This window comes from Meles meles, chromosome 18 (genome assembly GCF_922984935.1).
Source record: "Meles meles chromosome 18, mMelMel3.1 paternal haplotype, whole genome shotgun sequence".
In the NCBI taxonomy this organism is placed as follows: Eukaryota; Metazoa; Chordata; class Mammalia; order Carnivora; family Mustelidae; genus Meles; species Meles meles.
In genome coordinates this window covers 32,238,597-32,256,311 of record NC_060083.1, presented here as the reverse complement: position 1 = coordinate 32,256,311, position 17,715 = coordinate 32,238,597, and the positions used below count along the sequence as shown (strand labels likewise).

The 17,715-nt window shown below is 57.9% G+C and overlaps 1 protein-coding gene across 6 annotated transcripts in view; it reads right to left on the bottom strand.

Annotated features, from left to right (window-relative positions):
- Window positions 1-2,039: 2,039 nt before the first annotated feature.
- CUEDC1 (CUE domain containing 1) overlaps window positions 2,040-17,715 on the bottom strand; it is an 82,413-nt gene continuing 66,737 nt past the window's right edge. For 5 of the 6 annotated variants that reach the window (XM_045986375.1, XM_045986371.1, XM_045986370.1 and 2 more), the window contains 8 exons: window positions 13,137-13,263; window positions 12,209-12,401; window positions 10,609-10,695; window positions 8,712-8,783; window positions 7,837-7,930; window positions 6,791-6,849; window positions 5,903-5,973; window positions 2,040-3,809 (listed from right to left, as the gene is read on the bottom strand). In XM_045986375.1, the coding sequence (XP_045842331.1) occupies window positions 5,906-5,973; window positions 6,791-6,849; window positions 7,837-7,930; window positions 8,712-8,783; window positions 10,609-10,695; window positions 12,209-12,401; window positions 13,137-13,263 (700 nt within the window). In that variant the 3' untranslated portion in view covers window positions 2,040-3,809; window positions 5,903-5,905. The other variant, XM_045986376.1, reaches the window with a different exon arrangement.

Sequence of the window (17,715 nt, the reverse complement as noted above, 5' to 3'; positions counted from 1 at the left end):
ACATTGGGCTCTCTGCTTAGCAGGGAGCCTGCTTCCTCCCCTCTCTCTGCCTGCCTCTCTGCCTGCTTGTGATCTGTCAAATGAATAAATAAAATCTTAAAAAAAAAAAATTCTAGTCCAGTAGATCTAGGGTAGACCCTGCAATTCTGTGTTTCTATCAAGCTCCAGATGATACAAATGCTGCCGGTACCTAGCACAGATTTTGAGTAGCAAGGTTGTAGAACTGTGCTTCTCAAACTTGACATGTACCAGAATCATCCAGAGGGCTTGTTAAAATTCTCACAGTTTCAGAGTCCGTGGGTCTGGAGTAGGGCCCCAGGTGATGCTGATCGGGCGGGGACCACAAGCCCACTTGGAGCAGCAGGGCTGGGGAGAGTAGAACAAAGGTTCTGGAATCAGGCAGCCTGAGGGCCTGTTTCTGGCTTCACACCTTACTAGCTCTGTAATCCTGCCAGTTACTTAACCTTTCTGAATTGTCATTTCATCATCTATCAAGTGGCCATTATTGGGTAAGATTAATTGAGCGAATATGAAACACCTACCAGACTTCCCAGTGTGCTGGTCCTCAAACTTGACTGCAAATTTAAATTACTTGAGGAGCTTTAAAATAAATCACTCCAGGGGCGCCTGGGTGGCTCAGTGGATTGAGCCGCTGCCTTCGGCTCAGGTCATGATCTCGGGGTCCTGGGATTGAGCCCCACATGGGGCTCTCTGCTCCGTGGGGAGCCTGCTTCCTCCTCTCTCTCTGCCTACTTGTGATCTCTCTGTCAAATAAATAAATAAAACCTTTAAAAATAAATAAATAAATCACTCCATGGTTGTTGATTTAATTTGTCTGGGGTACTGGACATCAGGTTTTTTTTTTTTTAAGCATTCAGGTAATTCTGGGCAGCCAGTAATAAGTAGTGGCCTGGCACTGTGGCTCCAGACACCAGAACCAGATGGCTGGGCTACATTCCCTGAGTCTCTGACTCAGTACGTCTAGGCTAGGGCCGAGAACTGGCATTCCTAACAAGTCCCTAAGTGTCAGTACTATGCTCTGGGGATTACACACCTATCAGCAAAAAATGCACAAGGCCAGGGCGCCTGGCTGGCTTAGTCAGTAGACCACTTGATTTCGGATCTCTGGGTTGTAAGTTCAAGTCCCACGTTGGGTACAGAGATTACTTAAAATCCGTTAAAAAGTGCACAGAGTAGGGTTAGGTTAAAGAATAACTTTGGTTTGCCCTCCTGCAAACGGTACGTATGGAGAGCATCACCAGCTGTCCCTGGGTCTGGCTGGGGCTGAGGGAGAACCTCTTTCTAAGGAGGGCGGGAGGAACCCTCATTGTTCCTTCAGACGCTGAGCTCAAATGTGGCATGGGGGAACGGCAGTGGCCTTGGCCTGGGTGACTGGGAGCCCAGAAACAAGATGCATGGGTGGAAGCCACAAGGAGAGCTTTGGGCTCAACACAAGGAAGAACTTTTTAACCTTGAGAACTGCTGTCTGGAAATGGCAGCAGCTTCCTCTTTCGGCGGTGCGTTCCCTGGCCTGGGAGGTGGTCTGGCTGAGCTGCGGAGGGGAAAGGCAGGGGTGCTTGCACGGTAAGATGTCTGCGGGCCTTTGAGGTCTGGCATGGCACATCCCCGCAGTCTCCCCTCGGCTACTCCAGGAGCTTTCCGTTTATTTGGGGAAATGATGGGCTGGAGCTTTCCTGACAGAGTGGCTTTTCCCCTTGGTGTTTTCCTTTGCCTATCAGCTAGTGGTTTACTTTCTCCCAGGGCAAACGGGACAGCGCCTGCGCTGAGCAAAGCCAGCAGGTTGGCGAGGCTGCTGTGCGGGTAGCACGCGTCACCTCCTGAGTGCACTGCCCCGGGAGGGCTAAGCCCTTGGGACCTTACACACGCCGTGGGTTAACTGGTTAACGGGGGAGTTTGGGGGAGGGGGTGGAGGGTTGCGAGGCAGGTGGCCCTCGGGAGCGACGGGGGCTCCAGGAGGCCAAACCCTGCCCAGGGCAAGAAGAGAAAAGAGAACGGTCCAGCCCACACCGCGGGCCACATCAGAGCACCAAGAGAACACCAAGTCTTTATTACAGGAATTCCTATGAAACAGCTCCAAGAAAAAAACCCACACATAGGAGAAAACACAACTAACAAAGCAACACACACAGACTTGGGGCTGGGGCTTCCCCGCCAAGCGCTGGGAGGGGTCGGGGCCACAGCCCGAGGGGGCCTCTCCTCTGCCCCAGGGGCCAGACCGTCGGGAGCTTGGTCTGGCGGCCCAGGGGGGGGGCTCGCGGGGGTGGGGGGAGCTCGGCCGGGTCGCAGGGAGCAGCGGAGGGCAGGCGGTCCTCGCGCCAGCGCCCCAGGCCCCGCGCAGCCGCCAAACTTGGTCAGGCTCCGCGGCGGAGGCGTGTCCCATCCCCCCAGCCCGCCGGGCCGCCTCTCCGGAGCGCGGGGGGGGGGGGGGGGGGGAAGCTGAGCCTCCCAGTGGACCGGGACCTCAGTGGGACCGGGACCTCAGTGGAACGAGGTGCAACCGTGCCCGCCACGCCCTCATTATCTCGGGGCGACGTGTGGCCACCAGCCCCCCCCCCCAAGGCCGGGCTCCCACTCCCCACCTAGCAAGGTTGAGCTGGGCAGGTTCCCCACTGCGGGTTGGGAGGGGGAACCCCTCATGCCTGCCCAGGCTCCCTGGCTCTCCAGAGAGGTCAGCGCGTTCCCATCTTGGAGGCTGGCCGGAGAGACTGGGCCAGCCGCCCTCCCACTGGCAGTGGTTGGTGCCCGCTAAGGCTTGTGGAACTGGAGTGTGCCTTCGCAAACCATTCACTGTCTTGTTCTTGGCAAGAGGCACCAGGAAGCCTTTCCGCCCCAGGCAACCCCATCAGGGCTGGCCACCTCCTCCCCTTGCTTCTCAGTCCTGCACTTTCTCAAGGGTCACCTCAGAACCTGCTGCTGCCCACCCTTAGTGACAGCAGGACTTCTACTCAGAGCCCCCATGAGCCCCCACGGTTGAGTGACTGCAGGGTCCCATCCAGAACCCGCTTTTGTCTTCTGCCACAGTCCAGAACACTCCTGCCTAGCCAAGAGTCCCCCAGCTCCAGGGTGGCCACCTTCCCCATCCCTGGCAGGGGCCCGTGCCAACCCCTAACAGAGGCAGTTGGCAGGGCACTGGCAGGGTGGCCAGTGACTCACTCTCTACAGTGGCCCGTCACTCCTCAGAGGGGCCTGAGTGACTGCCCAGCGCTCTCCTACCCATGGCTCTGGCCAGGGGTTGTACCAACCGCAGGCCTGGGGGAAAAGCCGAGATGCAGGAAGCCATGGGAGTAAAGGACCCAAGGTGCCCAGATGGGAGCTGGGGATGGGGGTAGGGGGTAAGGCAGTATCTGGGGCCCAGAAGGAGAGACGGGAAAGGAGGGGGGCAGGGGCTCCCCCTTCAGGGAGCTCCAACCTTTGCCTTTTTTCTGGAATTCTTTAAAGTAAGCGGCAGGGCCGTGGGGTGGGGGTGGGGGTACGTGGTGGTGGTTCCTGCATTTCCACTCATGGCCCACAGAACAGCCTGGCTACAAGAGGGGCTAGGATGGGCTGCTGCCCCTAGGGCCCCAGGCCCTTCCTCCAATCACAGCACAAAACTCCAAAGTTCTAAGTCCCATGGAAAGTGGCAGTGACGGTGGCAGTGGTGGGGCTGGACCGTGACTGGAGAATCACCAGGCCTCAGTCCTTGGCGCCATCTGTCTGGCGGCAGCTGGGCCCTTCAGCCGGGGGCCGGTTTGGCTCTCTGGCCACCTCCACCAAGTCAGACATCTCCGGCAAGGAGGAACTGCTGGCATCTGGTAGGGAAAAGAGATGGAAGAAGTCTGGAGCTTCTGGAGCCCAGTGGTCTTTCCTTGTCCCTGCAGAGCAAACCCTGCAGAGATGGTTTCAGGCAGAAGGTCCCAAAGACAGGCGCCCTCTCCTTCCAGGGACTCTGTGCAGGCGTTGGAACTCTGCCCGAGGCCATGTCCCACCCTCCAAATCCAAGCTCCTAGAACAGCAAGAGCAGGGCCTCTGGCAGCTAGAGATGGAGTGGGGGCTGGAATTCCAGGGGGCAGACGCGTACAGGAAGGGCTCAGCGGTGGGGAAGTAGCCAGCCCATTCTGGGAATGCAGCGGTAGCTCAGAGAGCTACACCAAGGGGACCTGTACGGGCAGAAAATAGATTGGGGTCAGAATTTGGTGGGCTCCACATACCAGGCCAAGGAGTTCATAAACCTCTACTCGCTCACTCCAACATCAAGGGAGAAAGGGCAGAAGCGTGGTGTTCTGGTGACGGGGGAACAGAGTCGGGCAGTGAAGACCCTAGCAGCCGGGAACCCGGTGATGGGAGTCTACCAGCACAGGGTGGAAGGGAGAGGAGAAATGAAATAGGGAAGTCCGGGGAAGAAGCTGTCTGGTTCCCAGTGACTTCAGACCCAGGGCTGGAAAGACGGTCGTGGGCACAGCTGGGATGCAGAGTGGGTGTGGAAGACCGACTGAGAGGGAGGGTCAGAGTTAGGGGCCCACTGCACAGAGGTCTTGCTGTTGCTGTGAAGAAGGGCGGTGACTGCCAGAAAGTGGGAGTGAGAGAGTCAAGGGCAGAGCTCCCAGGAGAGCAGGACTAGGGGACTGGGAGGGGCGCCCCGGAGCAGCACGGGAGAATAAACAGCAGATAGGAAGAAGGCCCCGGATTCCTGGGCCACAGGGGTAGGCGGGAACAGTTTCAAGAAAGACTTCAGACATGGCATGGAGAAGGGAGCATCAGAGGGTACAGAACAGAAGGACCTGGACCTGGGGTGACCTTCCTGCATCAGTCTGGGGGTGGTGGGAGGGCTGCCGCTGCAATGGGTGAAAGAGGCTGCCACTTTTTCGTAAGCTGGGCAATGAAGGAAAATAATGAAACCTCTTGGTTCTTAAGCTGGGGAGGAGGTGGGTGTAGGTTTGAGGAAGGAGCTGAAAAGGGAAAAGCTGGACAACTCGGGAGAGAAATGATGATGGCAAGGTCCTGATTGGGGGTGGGGCTTTGGAGCAGACATGTTTTCCAGGGGGTCGGGGGGGGGGGGAAGGGGAGGGAATGGCAGCAGCGGAGAGGGAGGCAGTCAGCTGGAAGTGGTGTGAAGGCCAGCCGCCCAGGCTGTTGGTCCACCGCCACAATGACCATCCCGAGGGCAGCAAGCCATGTCACCACAATGTGAGGGTCACACCTGCCAGCCTGTCCACGGCTGGGGGAAGCCCTGGAGACACTGGCCACCAGGACAGCAGCCTGGGGAAGGGTGGGTGGGCCGCCTCCTGATGGGGAGGGCCCAGAACAGGGAACAGGTTCTACTGAGCCCCAGAGGGGACACTGACATTCCCTAGTTCGTTGGCAGTCGGGGAGGCACAGAAGAGCAGGAGAAGCAGCCTGAGGGCCCGGGGCCAGCAACAGCGCTGCCTGGAGGGAGATTGGCTCTTCCTGTGGTTGTGGCAGATTGCAGAGCACCCAGCCCAAGCAGGCAGTGGGACAGCTCTGTGTGTGCATGGCTGTGGGGAGGCCACGTCAAGTGTTCCTAAGTCGTCCCCTTACTGTGCAGTATGTGTCCTGAACTGTCTTTCAAATGGGCTGTCAACCATCGAGGTCAAAACTGACTTTTTCCCCCTTGTTCCCGGGATCTGGCACAGGCAGGTGTGACTACTCTGCTAAATGAATAGATAACGAAAAAAAAGAAAAAAAAAAAGGAAACTCAAAAGACCAGTTTCCATCCAGAGGACCATGTCCCCTGCCACAATGATAGGGGAAGAAAACCAGGATCTGTGCCATCCAGTTGCCTGAGCCCAGTGTCCCTGGATCCCTGGGAAAACCCCTGGGGTATGGGGCATATGGCAGGCCCCACCTTGGGCGGTCCCTGGGCCGCTGTGTCTCCAGGCCTTACCTCTTATTGTCCTTCCCTTAGGGCTTCCTCCACCTTGGGTACCTCCTGTTGCCGTCCCCGGAAGTCTTCATCTGAAAAGGAGAGGCAAGTTACCTCCTGCTCCACCGTGCAGGGCCTCATCAGGCATGTCCCCGGGGCCGGGCAAGAGAGCTGACGCAACGCTCTCCATCCCTTTTGTTTGCTGGGGCACATGCTGATCCTGGGGTGGGTGGGGTGGGGAATGTATGGGTGCTAAGAGGCACCGGGGCGCGGTGTGGGGTTAGGACACTTGGCTGCTGCTCTGGCTCCATCACTGAGCTTGGACAAGCTCTTCCCTCAGCTTCCTCATCTGTAGAATGCGTGGGGAAATGGTACCCTCCCTACAGCCTCGAGCACCCTCCTAGCCCTTGCTTCCAGATGTCTCCTGACCCCTCGAGTGCCTCTCTGCTCTGAGGCATGAGGATCAGATTCAGCTGTGGGTCTGCCAGGGTCTAAGGCAGTGTCTTCTGGCCTGCATGGCTTGAGCATGCATGAGCAATGAAAGGTCTCTGGGCCCAGAGACTGAAACTGCACAGCCCTTGGTTCTCCGAGTGAGGCCCCTCCACATGGGTTCGGTGTGTCTGCCCCCTCCCACCCCAGAGAAGAGACCCCAGAAACAGCACCTGACACTTTGTGCTCCAGGTACAGACCGAGGTGGAGGTGCTGCTGGGGCCCCCTTTGGGGGGTGTGGAAGGAAGGGAGAGGCCATGTGAACCAAGAGGGAGGACCCGTTTCTTTGGGTCACCTGCCCACCTACCAAGATGTGTCCCCCCCAGGTTGGGTCTGCCCATGAAACAACAGGCCCTTCTCTTGGAGGGTCACTGATGACAAGGAACTTAGCATGAAGCTCCCCCTCCCGCCTCGCCTCACCGCAAGTGTGGCCTTCCACGTCGTCTAGGAGGTTAGCCGTTGACACCGCAGCTCCCAGCCTGCCGGGCCATTCAGGAAAATGGTCTCAACGAGGTTGGGCACTGCCATCGTCCTCCCGGTTCTACCAGTCCCTGTCTCTGGCCTCTACCACCCACTCCCAGCTCAGGGACATCTACCACGCCAACATTATCCCCCAACACTCCCCAAAGCCTCCTTTCCCCGGGATCAGGGGAACAGCCAGGGCCCGACTTTCTCACCCAGCTCCCATCTCTGGGGATGGAGAAGGGAGTTCCTCCCTGTTCCCCTTTGGCTGCTCAGCTTCTAATATCCTGGGCCCATGTAACAACCATGGGTGGGAGTCTGGGTTAAAACATGGAGAAACTTATTTTTACTCAAGAAACTGAAAGCAAGAAGGCAGGGCCCAACGTGCTTGAAATGGGGAGGCGGCAAGATATATAGGTCAATTCAACTCAAGAAATTAGGGAGAAGGGGCACCTGGGTGGCTCAGTGGGTTAAGCCTCTGCTTTCGGCTCAGGTCGTGATCCCAGGGTCCTGGGATCAAGCCCCGCATTGGGCTCTCTGCTCAGCGGAGAGCCTGCTTCCCCCTCTTTCTCTGCCTGGCTCTCTGCCTACTTGTGATCTCTCTCTCTCTCTGTCAAATAAATAAATAAAATCTTAAAAAAAAAAAAAAGATGTTCTAGAACCCTGAATCCACATATTTAAAAAAAAAAAAAAAAAAAGAAAGAAAGAAATTAGGGAGAAGTGTGCTGATTTCAGTGGAAGAACCACGTTTTCTCCCAAGAGTAGATGAGCCCAGCCAGAAAGTGAAGATGCCATGAGATAACTCAGACCCCAGAGAAGTGGGATACCCTGGCCTACTCCCCAGCCCCGTAGTGGGGCTCCAGACCCGGCGGTGGGCTGGCCTCACAGCGCATGGCGCAGGGAGTGACCACAGAGCAGGTCCCAGTCCCTGGAGAGGGCACAGCAAGGGGGTCAAGCTCCCTCAGCGTCCACGCCCCCACCCTGCGCCAGGCCGGAAAGGATACGACTGGTGCTTGGACAAGTGTTTCCTCTTTGACTTCCTCATCCTGGTCTTCTCGGAGAAGGCCCTGGCCAACTCGAACAGCTTCCTTCGGGTGGCTGGGGCAGAGAGACCTGTGAGCCGCAGCCTCAGGGCCAACCCAGGGGTGGGGGCAGGCAGCGGGGCGATAGGAATGGGGGGGCGCCCCCCCCCACCCAGCAGGGAGGCTGCCACCCCGCCAGACCTGCAGGGGCAGCACAGGCCACCAAGAGCAGGCCCGCGGGCAGGCAGCCCAAGATCCAGGCATTCCTGCCCCAGCTGCGGCAGTCAGCAACACTCTTGGCTGTCTTTCCCCGCCGCCTCCCCCGCCCCCTTTGCCACCTCCAGAGTTGGTTCTGGGATTTCCATGACTAATCCGCGATTTTCCCCGAAATGGAGCCTGGAAGGATGGCAGCCTCATTCCCACATGCTTGTGTGGTGGGGAGGGGAGGAGGAAAGCTAGGTGCATCCGGGCTGGCGGGACTTTGTAGGAAGAGATCACAAACTCTGGGGCATCCCGCCCACAGAAAGTGGGTTTAGCACGGGCCTCCCCACTCATCAGGCCTGGCCAAGTCCCCTCAAGCCACAGAGGACATGAACTCTAAAACTGGGGTGGGAGTCAGGGGTGGGGAGGGCCACACATTATGATTTTTCTACAGACAGCTGGCTCAAGAGGATTTAAAACTTAATTTGTATCCAGACTCAGCTGCAGAGGGAAGTGAGGCAGGAACCAGCCTGCGATTAAAATGTCACTTTGGTTCACCAAGAGTCCACTTCAAAACTCCAGCTGGCTCCCTCCCTCCTGTGAGGCCACAGGGCTTGTCTTCGAAGAGATGGGGAGGGGACAGAGGCCGCACTCACATTTTCCCATGTGTTTCAACTTGTCCCTGAATAAGGCATCTTCAGACACAGCAGGATTGGCGTCACTGGTTCCTGAAAGGGGAAGGCATCTCTGAGGGCTGGCTGGAGAGGGACAGCAGCTGCCCAAGGCCCCCAGCGGGGAAGTGGGTCAGGGCCGGCCCCACAAGACGGGGGTTCGGCCCAACCCTTCCGTCTGAGGAAAGGGGCAAAAAATCAGGCTTCTTCCCTAAAGACACTAGGGATCTGAGGAGGACTTCTTTCTCCACAGAGCCTTGCTTGGCTTCTTTGTGTACAAACAGGACCATGGTATGGTCTGCTGTATGCGTGGAGAGCCGCTCCCATCGCCTTCCAGCTGCCCGCTTCTCTGACCAAATCGGCATTCCGTGAAGTCACACTGGTAAGTTGGTGGGAGTATTTACATCACGGGAGTCACCAAACGCTAAGCACTGGGGTTTCCCCTGCACCCTGAACTGGCTGAGAGATAGTCACCAGCGCGCGGCGGCGGCGGCTGGCCTGCATCCCAACCCGGTGTGAGAGCTACTACGGGAAGAGAAGGGAGGGGCGGCACAGGGCAGGCCTTTGCCCGCGGTGATTCCCTTCTTCTCCCCGCCCGGGTTGGCCCCTCCATTACTCCCTCCAGACACGAAGTTTTGGACTCATTAGACATACGAATGAGGATAAACCCAGCTGACCACCTAGAGCCTCCCCCCTCACCCAGCACCCAAGTGCGTCTCTCGCTGCCCTTCTAAAGCTCCTGCTCTCCACCTTGCAGCTCAGCTAATCCCAAGTCACCTTGCCTGCTAAGTCCCCTGTGAGTCATTATGATCCATCTCAGCAGCCTTCGTGTGTCGAGCTCATTCAGGATCAAGGACGAGAGACTGTCGTTAAAACCCCCAGATGCACATCTGGTGGGGCCTAAGCTCCGAGCCTGTTGCTTATGAATTGGTTCCACGGGATTTTCTCTCTTTGAGACGGGATCAGCTGAGCTCTCCATCCCCCTGCCCCCCCACCCCACTCCACGGTGTGATGTAGGGTCTGCCTCAGGCAGAAGCTGCTGCTGCTCTCTGTGGTGGGCAGCCTATGTGTGGCTGGGGGCACTGGCTGGCTAGGGGTCGCGAGGCACACACAGGGACATGTGGGTGGGGTCCAGGTGTCCAGTAGGGAACCCAGGCCTTCTGGCCTTCTCTGCCCATGTTCCCAGCTCCAGCTTGACCCCTGTTCGTGCATCCCAATTAACCTGCTGTCCATTTCTGGCCCTCCTTCAGTGGGCTAGGGCTCCCAGAGGGGCCTGGCCCTCTACTGAAGCAATTCTTCCCTCTCACCATCTTGTACGTGAAGCTCAAGATTCTCTTCCTCCAGCATGAGGGTGGGGCCCGGCCAGAGTCAATTCAGCCTCGGCCGGTGAAGGAACAAACCGTGCCCTCCTCACCATGAGCAGCTGCTCTTAGCAGTGTGTCCTCAGCTCTGCTGGCTTGTCTAGCCATCTCTTGGATGTTTCTCTTGCATTCCCCATGAGACCATAAGCTCCCCCAGGGCAGAGATGAAGTGTTGGAAATCTCTGAGTTCTTCCTGAGCCCACCCACCATGGGACAGCTATGCTGTGACATGTCCCCTTCTTGCGCATGCTCCAGGCACCTTCTGAGCAGTTCAGCCAGACGTGAGCCAATCCCAGGGGGGCTCCAGCAGCCACTGGGTTGGCAAGAGTCCAGGTTTGCCAAGTAGAGGGGCCACGTCACTCGGGGTGAGTGTGCTGGTGGGCTCGGTGGTGGGCTCAGAACCCGCCCCTCCAGCCTCTTTCCCCACCCTACCCCCAAACTCCAAATTGCAAAGCACAACAGAAACCAGGGAGTTGAGCCTCTCTGCCCCCCAGACCTCTCTCCCAGGAAGCCAAGGTTACCTGGGGCAGGAGACGGAAAGCCAAAGTCGTTTCCCACAGCCACGCTGCTGCTGGATTTGGATTTCTGGGACTCATATTTCAAACGATCTGGAAAAGGACCACATTGCTGTCAGAACAGTGAGCTCTCTCCCAGCGGCACCCTGGGCCGAGGTGCAGGAAGGCTGCCAGAGACCGAGCCCTCAGATCTCACAGGACACACACAAAATATGCGCACACGTCTTCCGGCTCTCCAAGAACCAGCTGTGCCACAGAAACTCTGGCCCTCACAAGCACCTGGAACAGCAGGAGACCACACTTAGGTGGACCCTGAGACATCACACAGTCTGACCCTTCACTGATAAGGAAAGGCCCTAGGGCGCCCGGGTAGCTCGGTGGGTTCAGTGTCTTGACTTTTTCTACTCGGCTCGGGATATCGGGGTTGTGGGATCAAACCCCAAGTCCATCCGGGCTCCATGCTCGGTGGGGAGTCTGCTTGGTATTCTCTCTCCCTCTCCCTTTGTTCCTGCCCCTGCCTGTGCTCTATCTCACAAATAAATAAATAAATCTTAAAAAAATAATAAAATAGGGGGCGCCTGGGTGGCTCAGTGGGTTAAGCCGCTGCCTTCGGCTCAGGTCATGATCTCAGGGTCCTGGGATCGAGTCCCGCATCAGGCTCTCTGCTCGGCGGCGAGCCTGCTTCCCTCTCTCTCTCTGCCTGCCTCTCTGCCTACTTGCGATCTCTCTCTGTCAAATTAAAAAAAAAAAAAAAAATTTAAAAAAAAAAAAAATAAAATAATAAAATAAGGGGTGCCTGGGGGGCTTGGTCAGTTGCGTGTCTGCCTTCAGCTCAGGTCATGATCTCAGGGTTCTGGGATCTAGCTCCGAGGGGGGCTTCCTGCTCAACGGGGAGCCTGCTTCTCCCTGTCCCTCTGCCCCACCCCCTTCTCCCGCTCACTCTCTCTCTCTCTCTCAAATAAATTAATTAATTAAATTAAAGGCAAGGCAAGGCCAGGCCCTGAGGCCCCCCAGCACCTGTACTGCAGAGCTGGGGCACCTTCTCCCTGCACACCTGATTCTTCCCAACTACACACTGCCCGTCACATACACACATGTACACACTCCCACTGGGACCCTCGTAAGACAGGCCTCCCACAGGCCCCTCACGATACCCCACTCAAAACACACTCCCACCCTGCAGGGGAAAGGCTGCCATGTTTCAGAGTAAGGTCTCCAGCCAAAGACAACCCAAACTGCCAGAAAATTTGAGAGCTCCTGCTCTGTCAGCCTCTGTTCAGGGAGGCATCCCCAGACCCCACTCCAGACACGTGGTACCAAGGCCAGTGCCTGGCACCCAGCGATGTGCAGGGGAAAGAAGAGGGCCTACAAAGACACACCTGTCTTCCTCTGAGTCCCGGGGAGGGGGAAGAGTTGGCTGGGGACTCGTGTCCCTGTTGGCAGAATTCTGGGGTAACCACAGGATAACACGGTGGGGGCCCAAGACCACCTTGGCCTCCAGCTCAGTGCCGCCTCTGAGCCCCAAGGCTGAAGCCACTCCACCTCCCTTCCCCAGCCACAAAGCAGTGGCCGCAGTGCCCCCCCAACCCCGGCCCCGGGGCACCACCTCTCTCCAGGGCCAGCAGGAAGTCCCGGTTGCGCTGCAGCTCCTTCATGAACTCCTCATTCTGCAGGAAGAGCGCAATCCTCTCGTCCTCCAGGTACTGCTTCCAGCGGTTCTCCTGGTCCCGGGCCCCAGGCCCAGCCACAGAGGGCAGGCCTTCCTCACTGCTCCGGGGCTTGGAGCCGCCGGGATTACCCTGGGGAGGGGAGCAAGGGCTTTGAATGGCTGCTCACCACGGCACGTGCTGCAGAAACATCCATGTGTATCTGGGGGCACACATGTCCTTTCCCAGCTTCCTCCAGCCACGCCCTGGGGCCTGCACCTGCTATCGGGCGGGCCCTAGCGGTCAGCTGAAACCCAACTTAGCAGGCCAGAAACCTCTCTGCTGCGGAAGCAGCAAGGACTTAAAAACGATGTTTCCTCCCCCTTGGGCCACCCCAGCCCTCATCTACAACCTGAACAGTCCTGAAAAGTGATCTGCAAGCCATGCGATAGCTTGGCTAGCTCCCCATGGAAGCCCAGGCTCAAAACTCTCCCTGTCCTAGCTGCCTCAGGGTGAGATCCCCTTCCTGCAAGGGCCCCTGAGGCCGTGCCCACATCAGGGTGAAAGGCTGCCCCTGGCCCTATCCCAGAGGAGGGCGGGGAGGTGCCCGGACCCTCTGCCATTGGCTGCCCCTATGCCCACCTCCCTCCAGCCTGGGGTAATGGCTGTAGCCACAGACTCCTCTGGGCTGTCACCTTCCCTGGGTGGAAGAGGAAACCTCCAGGCCCAGACAGGAAACGAGGCTTTTGGTTCAGCATTCTTTCCCTGTGAACCCAGGCCAACAGAAATAGCTCAGCCCGGGCTTAAACATCAGGAAGTGAAATGGGCTGGCACAAACCGGAGGCGAGCAGAGATGCTGCAAGGCCACTGCCCCTGCTCCCCCATTACCTGTATGCTGTCCAGCTGCTGGGGCAGGATGCGGAGAAAGTCATCCGGGAGGTTGCCCAGCAGGGGTGGGTTCCAGTTACGATAGCGCCTATGGCTCGACGCAGGTCTGGAAGTCAGCACATCGATGCTGGAGGATGAGAGGTAACAAAGAGGGAATAGTCAGGCCCAAACACAGGAGTCCTGGCCCATCACACCAGCGATCCTGCTCAGAATGGCGTTTCTGCTCTGAAGCTTCCCACTGCCTCCAGGACAAAGGCCCAGCGCTCTATCTCATCTTTCCAATCAGGACTCTGCTAACCTCCGTCTCTGGCCCCAGGGCCTGGCTCCTCCCGTGCAAGACAGTCCCTGCTTTCCCGCCACTCTGTGCCCGCAAGGTCTCTAGGCCTGGAGTCCTCAGGGTTCTTGGCACTCAAGCTGGGTGTCATGGGTTTACATGCAGATGTTTACAAATGTCCTCTCGAGACGGCAGACACGGCCCGAGCACCCAGCACAGTGCGAGCTCACGGCCGCTGAGGAACAGGTGTGCTCCCCATGACCAGACCCAGAAGCCAGCCCGGCTGCCCCAATGCTGGTTGGCTGGGGTGGGGGATGTGAGGATGGCGGGATCCCTACAGAGCAGAGCAGATCCAGGCTCTAGTTCTGACTCAGTCACAGTCAGCAGGGTGGTCCTGGGCAAGACCCTGCTCCCCTCTGGGCTGAGCTTCCTCATGGAAAAACCCGTCTCCCTGCCGAAGTGGGCAGGAGCCCCTCATGAGGCTATGTCTTGGGCAGTGTTGGGAAGAGGCACACTGAAGGCGGGGATGGAAATGTTCCTGCTGCAAGGGGTGCCCGGGGGTAGCTCTTCATAAGCAAGGTGCCCTGCCGGAGGTCCGTGTGCCACGGCAGAGGCCATCAGCAAAGGGGGATGCGGCGGGGACAGGAAGAAAAGCAGTGGCAGGAGCCCTCCCTGACCCCCAGCCCCACCCCCGCCCCCCGCCCGGCCCACTGCTCTGCCCTGGGGCCTGAGGGCAGCCCGGGGCCAAGCCAGGAGCTCCCCACCCCTCCTCAGCAGCCTGCAGCGTGGCAACCGCAGGACACGTGTTCTGCTGAATCAGGGAAATGACACACACAGAAGGCAGCGGGCCGGGGGCGGCGGGCTGGCCGCTCTCGCCTGGCTTTGATTTGTCTCCAGCTCCAGGAATCCCGCCCGCCCCCTCACTGGAGGGGAGCTTTTCCGGGCTGCCGCTGACTGTGGAAATAACTTCCTTTCCTTTTCTATTTTGGGCGGGTGGCCTGGCAGGGCGAAGGGGGGCGGCGGCAGACGGGGATAACAAGCTGCTAAGTGCGCTGTGGGAGCCAAGGGAACCCGCCCGCCTGCCTCGTCCACCCTCTCGCGTCGCAGGTGAGGGAAGGCCCCAGAAGAGCCTGCGTTGTAACCCAACCCGGGACTCCGAGGCCGATCTCTCCCCGTATCACTCTGCTGCCTTCTGTCCCTGTTGGAGGCTTCACTTCTCCCAGGGGCCTGAGGCAGGGGAAAGGACGCCCCCTCTCCCAGGGACGTGTTGACCACCTGTGGTTGGCCCCAGCACAGAGAACTCCTCTCCAGGGTCTTCCTCTAGGTCACGGGTACCCACTCCAGCTCAACCACACCCGAGCCACCCAGGAAAGTGAGGAGGGAGAACCCCAATGGTGCACTGAGACCCCTCTAGCCCTTTGTTACTGAGCCCAAGAGGGGACGGGGACAAGGAGCAGGAGACCCTTCTCAGCCCAGTTTCCCTGGCTGCTGGGCCCGTGGTCCCAAGAAAGGTCGGGCCCAGCCCCTCCGGGGCCCCGGGGCCCCGGGGCCCTGGCAAAGGCAAAGATGAGGTCAGCCGCAGCTGCAAGAGCCAGGGGGGCCCTGAGCCCAGGCGGCCCAGGCAACTCCATTGTGGTTGGAAAGGAATGTCAGAAATGAGCTGAGAGGCAAATAAAAACTTCCAAGGCTGTAATTTCAACGGGAAAACGGCAGGTGGCCTGTGCGGAGGGGTAGCTGTAGGTCTCAGAGACCTCCTTCATTCCTCATTCCGGAGATAGCAGCAAGGGCAGGCTGGAGGAAGGGAAGGAGAGAGAAGGCTGCGAGGCTCTCCTGGCCCAGAGCCTCTGTCCCAGGACCCCAAAACTAAAATTTTCCCATCAGACCCCCAGGTTTACCCATGGACCATCAAACCCTAGAAGGATTTCAGATATGAACCTTCCAGGCAGGATTTTTGGTAGAGTGGACACTGAGGGACGCCTGGGGGGCTCCGTGGGTTGAGCAGCTGCCTTCAGCCTGGGTCATGATCCCAGCATCTTGGGTCAAGCCCGCATTGGGCTCCTGGCTCAGCAGGGAGCCTGCTTCTCCCTCTGCCTGCTGTTCTGTCTGCTTGTACTCTAGCTCTCTCTTTTGAAATAAACAAATAAAATATTAAAAAAAAAAAAAAAAAGAACAGACACTGAGGACCAGAGAGAGTCAGGTCCTGTCCAGGGACACACAGACCATGTAGGTAAAACCTGGGCCCAGGGGTCCTCACTTTCCAGGCACTCATCGCTGGGGTCACCCTGCCTCTCTGTTATCTCAGCAGGGCAAGCTCCCAAACCCTGCCCCACCTGAAGCCCCTCAGGTGACTGGAGGCACCAAAGGGGCCTCCTGCTATGCCTCCTCCCCTCCAACCCCAGCAGCCAGAGATTCTAAAACACTAACCAGATCCCTTCACTCTCCAACTCAAGCCTGCTGGCTGTAGGATAAGGCCAAACTCCTCAGAGGACACACAGAGCCCCACCATCAGCTCACCTCTCCAGCCTCATGGCCATTCCATTTCCTGGAGTTCCCCAGGTCTCCCGGATGGTTCTCCCTCTCCTGCCTCCTGGCCTTTGCACATGCTATTTTCCTTGCCTGAAACACCCTCCTGTCCTCTGCTTCATCAGGACACAGTGTGGACATGAATTCCTCTAGACAGACTTTCTTGTCTCCCCACTCCCAGTCTTTGCCTCCCCCAGCCTCTAATCTCCTCAGGGGGGCAAGGCAGTGCTGTATTCATCTCGGTATCACACAGATGGTTCAGCACCTGCATAATGCGGGAGACTCAGTAAAGGCTGGAATGAATGTTCTGGAGAGAGAGACGGAATGAGACCCTGGGAACGGCCTACCAATGGACCTGGCTGAGCAGGGCCATCCTGGGGCAAAGGGGCACTTGCTCGGAGCCTGGCCCTGCTTCTTCTGAACATTGGCCTCTGAGGGAAGCCTCACCACCAGCCTCAATATTCCATGCTGGAGCTCAGTGGCCAGTTGTGCGGCCCGGGTGGGAAGGAGCAGTTGACAGGTCTGACCCCTGCCTGGGACTGTGCTAAGTGCTCCATCCGCAGTATCTTTCCATCCTCCCAGCAGTGCTGAGCTGGAGATTAGTACTCCCATCCACAGGGGAGGGGGGCGAGGCTCAGAGAGGTTAAGTAGTGAGCCAGAAGCCACACAGCAGAAGCACCTAAAGCCTCAGAAGCTGGGTAGCTGAAAGAAGCGGGTAGGAGAGCACTTTTTTTTTTCCTGACTCAAGTTCTCTGCTCTGTATCCTCCCCAGGCCCAGTGAAGCCTTCATTTCCAGGTCAGGGCCCTGAATCTCAGGCCTCTTAAGCCTTGAGTTAGTTCTGAGGTCCCCTTGCCCCCAACGGTGGCTTCCATTCTGAGTGACACCACCCCTGTCCTCACAGCAGCTGCACGCCCAGCAGGACGGGAAGAGGGAGGATGGGGCCCGGGTATGCACACCAGGTTCACCATGGGATTCTGCCTCTTATGGCCTTGGTTTTCCCTTCTGAAAAACAGGCAGAACCACTTTGCCTAGTAGAAGCTCGATGTTTTACAAAAGCATCTCGGGATATTTTTAAAAATTAATAATATGTCAAAGGGAAATCACTTAGCACCTGGCTCCATGACCCATGCCAGGTCGCAAGTCCTGCCAAGGCCTCACCCAGACCAATCCATGCCTCCCTGCCTTCCAGCCTGCTGGAGCCTCCTGGTACCACCAGACCCCAGCTCTGCTCCTGTCCCCGATGCAAAACATTGTTCCCTCTGTCCTGTGAACTTCCAGGCCTCCGTCGGCTCCCTGAACTGCAATTGCAGAGACTTTCTCATCAGGGAGGCGCAGACACACCAATGATGACATTGGTTTTGGAATCAGAATGGCCTGAGTTCACAGCTCAGCTCTGTGGTCTTGGGAAAGTCATGAAAACTCTTTTTGGCTTAGTCTCCTCATCTGTGAAAGGGGGACGCTAACAGAGTGCTCATAAGTCTTTCGAGGATTAGAACATGACAGTGTACATAGAGGGCCTTGCTGGTTCCCAGCACTTGGGAGCTGGTGGCTGTTGTCATGACCCCTCCCTGCGCAGCAGAGGTCTCCATGACCATGGCCTGAGGTGCCCAAGATCCCCAGAAGGAAAGATCCACTGGGACTGGTCCCCTGTCCCATCATGTCCCCCCAGCTCCTCAGCACCCCAGCGCTGAGCCCTTCGAAGGAACTGCAGTTCTAGGACAAAGAGGAAGCCAGACTCCAGAAGCTCTGCTACCGACACGTGGCACAGAAAACAAGCTCCT